The sequence below is a fragment of the Physella acuta genome, unplaced genomic scaffold, assembly GCF_028476545.2.
Source record: "Physella acuta isolate Inbredline_101_S28 unplaced genomic scaffold, ASM2847654v3 ptg000186l, whole genome shotgun sequence".
In the NCBI taxonomy this organism is placed as follows: Eukaryota; Metazoa; Mollusca; class Gastropoda; family Physidae; genus Physella; species Physella acuta.
Genome location: NW_026731705.1, coordinates 1,201,114 through 1,207,500, shown reverse-complemented (window position 1 = coordinate 1,207,500; position 6,387 = coordinate 1,201,114). Strand labels below are relative to the sequence as shown.

General features: G+C 33.5%; 1 protein-coding gene across 1 annotated transcript in view; it reads left to right on the top strand.

Moving 5' to 3' along the window:
• The window catches only part of LOC131936759 (uncharacterized), a 5,955-nt gene extending 4,022 nt beyond the window's left edge, over positions 1 to 1,933 (top strand). Inside the window, exons 2-4 of the mRNA XM_059293825.1 lie at positions 171 to 655; positions 1,322 to 1,538; positions 1,786 to 1,933. Coding sequence (XP_059149808.1) covers positions 271 to 655; positions 1,322 to 1,538; positions 1,786 to 1,933 — 750 coding nt within the window. The 5' untranslated portion in view covers positions 171 to 270. The remainder of the gene's footprint in view (positions 1 to 170; positions 656 to 1,321; positions 1,539 to 1,785) is intronic.
• The last annotated feature ends 4,454 nt before the right edge of the window (positions 1,934 to 6,387 follow it).

Below are 6,387 nucleotides of genomic sequence, written 5' to 3'. Positions count from 1 at the left end.
AAAATATCGTATTACAGTTCTTTATTTGAACTAATTTATATGATTTACAAACTAAATTTAAAGGTTATTAATGTTTTTATTTTAGCTACATTGTTAGTTTATTTAGAGAAACTCCCATTTAAAATATATTTGAATAATTTGCTTTTGGTATTTCTTTTACTTATCATCAGAAACTGGTCAGTTTACTGTGTTAAATAATCATGGTGGCTCAAAACTCAGACACAAGAAGTGAAGCGTAACAAAAAGACAACAACATACAAACGCTTAAAAATGAGGGAAAGAACCAAAAGTCAGAAAGATTTGATGAATGAAGATAAAGTATTAGATATACACACGGCAGTTTACGATGGAGTTGAAAGTTATTTTAATGATGAAAGCAACTTGTGCAATAGCAATGTAAACGCGCAAACTACTAAGGGCTGGACACCGCTAATGGTTGCGTGTAGTATAACGGATCGAACATCAATAGCAGAAACACTTTTAAAAGCTGGGGCAGATGTTAATTTAATTAATAATGAAGGATGGACAGCGAGAGAGTTAGCTCAATTTTTTAAACTTGATGAGATTGAGAATCTATTCAAGCGGACGGGCGGATGTTTTAATGGCGAACCCGTCACGTTGCATCCTTCACTAATTACAGAAACAATCAGACCAGGTAATATGATACAATTTGTAAACAGTTGAAACACACAAAGTAAATTTCTATGCGTAAAGTTTTCAAAAATATTTTCTGTCACCAGTGGATGTATTGTGGAGCTATTTCGTTTGGACATTTTAACTTACTAAATTAGTGTGCGTTGTTTTCAGTAAAGAAAATATATATACAGTAAAGTATATATATATATATATATATATATATATATATATATATATATATATATATATATATATTGCACATAGATTTGTGCAGTTGAGCTCAAATGTTTGTTGCTATAAAGTATGTTTGTGTATATTTATAGAAAATTCTTAAACCTTAAAGCAAATTTCCAATGTGTGTATATTGTAAATCCGTATAAACTGTGACAACCTTTATTGTTTATTGAATAATTGAATAATAGAAAATATTTATTAAACGATTGATTATCATCTTTAAAATATATATTTTTTCAAAACTTTTATTTTTAAGGTTAAGGGATAAAACTCAAATGAAGCTGTTATTTCAGTGAATCTTTTTGCCTATCGTGGTTACTGGCTTGTAACGTGTATTTCACGCTGAAGCTTTTTAATACAATGTTTTAAAATGTATACTTGCCCACTGTTTCAAGCATAATTAATAAACTTCTATTTAAATTAATAAACTCCTATTTTAATTAAACAACAGATTGGTGCAAGTGTGGATCTTGTCTCCCCCAAGACTGCAAGGAAAAAGAAGTTTGTTGCCATCAAATCCGCGACAAGATTAAAAAGAAGAAGATGAGGAGATTTGTGGAAAAAAAATGCATCACCACGTCAGGAAGCTTTAAAGACACCTCACTAAATAAAACGTATCTGGATACTAATTGGAGTAAATTTAAATTTGGATCAAAACCATGCACTACGTAAGGATCTGTTTTCTTTTAATCCAACAAGATACACTGACATTTACAATGAAAATAGTAGTCGAGTATTTAAACTGTTGTGCATGTACGAATATTAATGACATGAAACTCAAAACCATTTTTATTAATATAATGTAGGCTATGCTTTTAAATAGGAAAATCAGAAAATAAAAAATGATTTTCTATTTTTTCAGAACAAACCTTCATAATGCAAAGTTTAAATTGATATGCATTATTCTTTTTATAGACCTGAATACATTGAACTGGCGTGTAAAGTTTTTAAGATAAACGTCACGGGTCAGTGCATCGAAGAAATGGTCGTTCCGGCATGTGTTTTACAAGAAACTGAGCTAAAATTTTCTTCAGAAAAATGTACACACGAAACGACTGGGTAATGATATTGTGTCTTGTTGCAGTTCATACATTACTTCTTTTATATTTTACATGTAACGACATCTTAAATAACTGATGTTTCTGTAGTCGTATCTAGATATAAATTTAGCGAGAGAATACCGAGTCATGTGGGTTCAAACCTAATCAAATTTATAATATCTAGGTTGTTTGTATGTGTTTTGTCCAGCTTTTACCGTCTCACATCTGGAAATTTTTAATTTCTTTGTTTAATCTATAAGCGAAGCCTCGTCTTTTAAAACAAAATATTACCTCCCCCATCATCCCTAAATACCTGAAACCCCTGCCCAAAAGGCTATTACATTTACACCCCTTCTCGTCATGATAGTCCGCCTTGGAGTGTAAAGTCGTTTACTTAGGTCCTCTTTATTTCTGAAATCGATAGGCAAACAATTATTATCTACACTTAACGAAACTTATAATTATGAAATAGTTTGCCTCTTTAAAGAATAATTATAACTATATTATTTACAATACAAACATTATGCAATAGTTGTAAAATACTTATCTAATTCAATATTTAATAATATAATCAAAATTTAGTCGAGTGAAAATAGTATTAAATTATCCTAATATATAAAAGACCCTGTGCGCATTTCTCTCTCTCTCTCTCTCTCTCTCTCTCTCTCTCTCTCTCTCTCTCTCTCTCTCTCTCTCTCTCTCTCTCTCTCTCTCTCACTCTCTCTGGCCGCAAAATATTTTCGCCGGACATCACATCAAAATCTGCAGCGATATATGAAGAACTTTATACGGACTTTTGTTGAAAATAATATGTTAGATGTTTTAAATATATAACAACAATTTTATTTAAAGAAGAAAAATAAAAATAAAGGCGTATTCGAATGTAGAAAAACAATTTTAATTATGCAACCGGAAAATGTATATACTTGGGACAAGAACGCATTTAACATTGACGTCGCTTATTGTTTACACTAAAAAAGAGCACGAAACTTATGACGTCATCTTCCGAGTTTAGAATAAAATAAAGAAATGAACAATTTCATTCAAATATGATTTAGAGCTACGTTCGCTATAAAATTTATACAATACAATTTTGCTCGGGATAATCTCTAGAGATTCTAGATCTAGAGATTCTAGATCTAAATCTAGATCTAATGATCTAGATCTACGGAAAAACTAGACTTACACAGATGTAATTTGTTTATCTATGTAATTTGCTAATCTCTATAATATATAAAGCAAAGTTGTCGGGTGCCCGAAATTTGGCAGGATCTTGCCTTGGGGCGACAGAACACGGGGGCCGGTTGGCCGAAAAGTCTACGATGAGGGGGTCAAAACTGACCTCGACTGACCGGCGCCTGATATGAGCTATAAATCGGAAAAAAATGTCCACGTAGGAACCTCTTCATAACTCCTGAGGCAAAAAGGCAAAAATTGCTCTGAGTGTATTCGTTATTGAAATATAAACGCCTTAACCTATTCGATTCACTGTAGACTCTTGAGCACTGGTTTAAGATTTTGATTTGAAAAAATATTATGCTAGAGTAAAATTTAAGATTTTGTTACGATCATTAAGATGCCTAATTTTGATGGAAATCGGATTATTACAATTTCAAATAATTAGTGTTAGTCTTTCTTAAGGGCAATCTTATCGATAATTATCATACTACCCGTCCGGGCCAGGCCCTTCACTGACTTCTGTGAGAAAACTACCTGCAAAGGCCCGTGACTTGTGTGTTTATTAAGTAGCATATACCCGGCGTTGTTCGGGTTTAGGATATACATTACTTTTTCAGTTAAATGTCTATATGAAAATAAGGATGTTGGAGGAAATAACACATAATTCTAAACCTAACTCTAAACTTAACCCTAATCACAACCAATCAAAACACAAACACAAAAACAAGCGTAACGTCCTCACAAACACAAACACAAACACCAACCCAAAAACAAACCCAAACGCAGACGCAAACACAAACAAAACCAAAAACACAAACGTAAACACAAAAGCAACCGAAACAAAAACGTAACTACAAACAAAAACACAAGAGCAAACATAAACATAAAAAACACCACACAGACGAAGCAAAAAAACACAAACATATAGTGCTCCCACTATAATCTGGGGAGGGGGGGGGGGGCAAATTACAACCCGCGGGTCGCTGGTTGACGCGCCTGATTCAATATAGTGAATGAATATAATACCTCATCTCATCATATTAACAAACGGAAAGACAAAAGTAAACTTAGAGGGCATTGAGGAACGGCTTCTAAACTGTTATTAAACATAAAAATTAGAAAACAGTAGATTCAGTGTATAGCATCAAATAAATAAAAAGCATTTAAAAACCCGTGTTTTCTCACCACATTTGACTTTATAAATCCACACTATTATATTGTTACTTTTTTCCAACATCAAAACATAGAAGTATTATTTTACCTTATTTAATGCTTGTTTTTCTTCTGATTTATCAAGGAAATAATTGGAGCTATGGGTAGTAATTCGTAAATTTAAAGACACATTTATAATTTTTGTAAATGGTGATACAATTAATTTGATATTGTATTTTGCACATAAAGTTTCCCTTTTAAACCTGGCGATCTATTGGGGCAAGTGAAGTAGAGTTTACTAGTTTCTGTGACCTCGGCATATGAAGAGATAGTGTGGTCAGCACAATGCCCAGCCGCCTTTACTTTCCCTAATGTGAGTTAGGTACCCATCAGAGTTGGGTTGAATCAGGGACGGTCTACTGACGTGAACCCGGATTCGAACTCGAGAATTACGGATTAGCAGTCCAGCTCTCTACCGCTAGACCACCCCGTCCCATATTTTGCACATTGCGTCAGTTAAAAATGATAAGTTTTGAAAATGAAAACGTTTTTACAAATTAATCAATATTGATTTTTTAGATATCAATTTAAATTTTAGTCCGAAAATGAAAAGCTTAGAAATATTATACATCGGCAATCAGGTCGAGTTTATTAATATATACTTGCCTCTCACAAGCATACCCGCAGAGCGCAAGTTCATTTCATCTTTATATAATAGAATAGTCGTCCCGGTCAGGCCCTGCACTGGCCAATGAGAAAAACCCATCTGTAAAGGACAATGGCATGTGTGTTTAGTAGTCAGCATATACCAGGCATCGCTCGGGTTAAAAAATATATCAGTTTTCGAATTAACCCTAACCACAACCAACCTAAAATAATACATAAAAAAACGCAAACTTATCACAAGCACAAACGCAAACACAAACTCAACTACAAAAGCAAACACCATTACAAAGAAAACACAAACGGAAACAATAGGGAAACGAAAAGAAAATCCAAATCCAAACGTAAACACAAACCCAACCACAAACGCGAACCCAAATACACAAAACAAGGTAATTAAAAATCTTGTGACAATTTAAGCGCAATTTCCTTATGTTATCTAAAAATAGCTCTGTCGTAGCGTAAATCAAGAGCAGGGTTAGTAAAACCATTTGTTAGTTATTAAAACGTTTTTTATTAATTTTTTTTCAGTATTTTATATGTTTTATTTACAATAGAGTTACATGACTAAAAACCATTGCGCGCCTAGCTACTGACAGTGATGAAGCAGCCATTGAACGTGATGGCGCAGCTATTAAACGTGATGACGCGTGTGGTGTGGTTGGATAAACATGCCTACTAATTCGGTCCAAATTTTAATTAATTCAAAAAAATTTTTGTGACCGAACGAAAGGATATTTTTGAAAACTTTCTTCGGCAATATTGTTCTAAATTATGACAGGAATCGATTGGTAAATGTTTCAAGTCGCTAAGTGGTCTGGTTGTCGAGATATGAGCCAAAAACTGCATTTTTATTCGAAGTTTTTTGGCTTTTCCAGGAAATCCATGAAAGAAACCCGGAATTTGGCCTATGTTCATCCTCGTAGCTTGCTTAACATAATTGCTTTTGGAACTAGTCCTTGATATTGCTTCGTTGAGGAGGAGATACGACTTAAAGCTGCGGACACACATCCATTCATTCATACATTCATACATCCAGAAATGACGGGTTAATAAACGCAATTCTCCAGAATGGAAATTGCGCTAAAAACGACAAACACACACACAAATGCAAACACAAATGGAAATACAAATACAAATACAAACGCAAACACTAACACAAAGAAAACACAAAAACAAACGCAAACAAAAAAAAAACGAAAACTAACACAAATACAAACCTAAACACAAACTCTAACCCAAACCCAAACACAACGAAAACACACACGCAAACTAAAACGCAAAAAATTGTATATAATTTTATCGCAAAGCGCTTACATTCTAGCCCGTGACGCAATATTGCACCATGCGGAACTGCCTGATTAAACATAGTAAACTATTATAGTACTCCAAATTATTGATAGACGTGTCCACTCTTGTAAAAAGACGTAGGTGCCACGTTTTTCATCGCTTATAGTAGAGTGATCGCTTGCATTATTGTGAT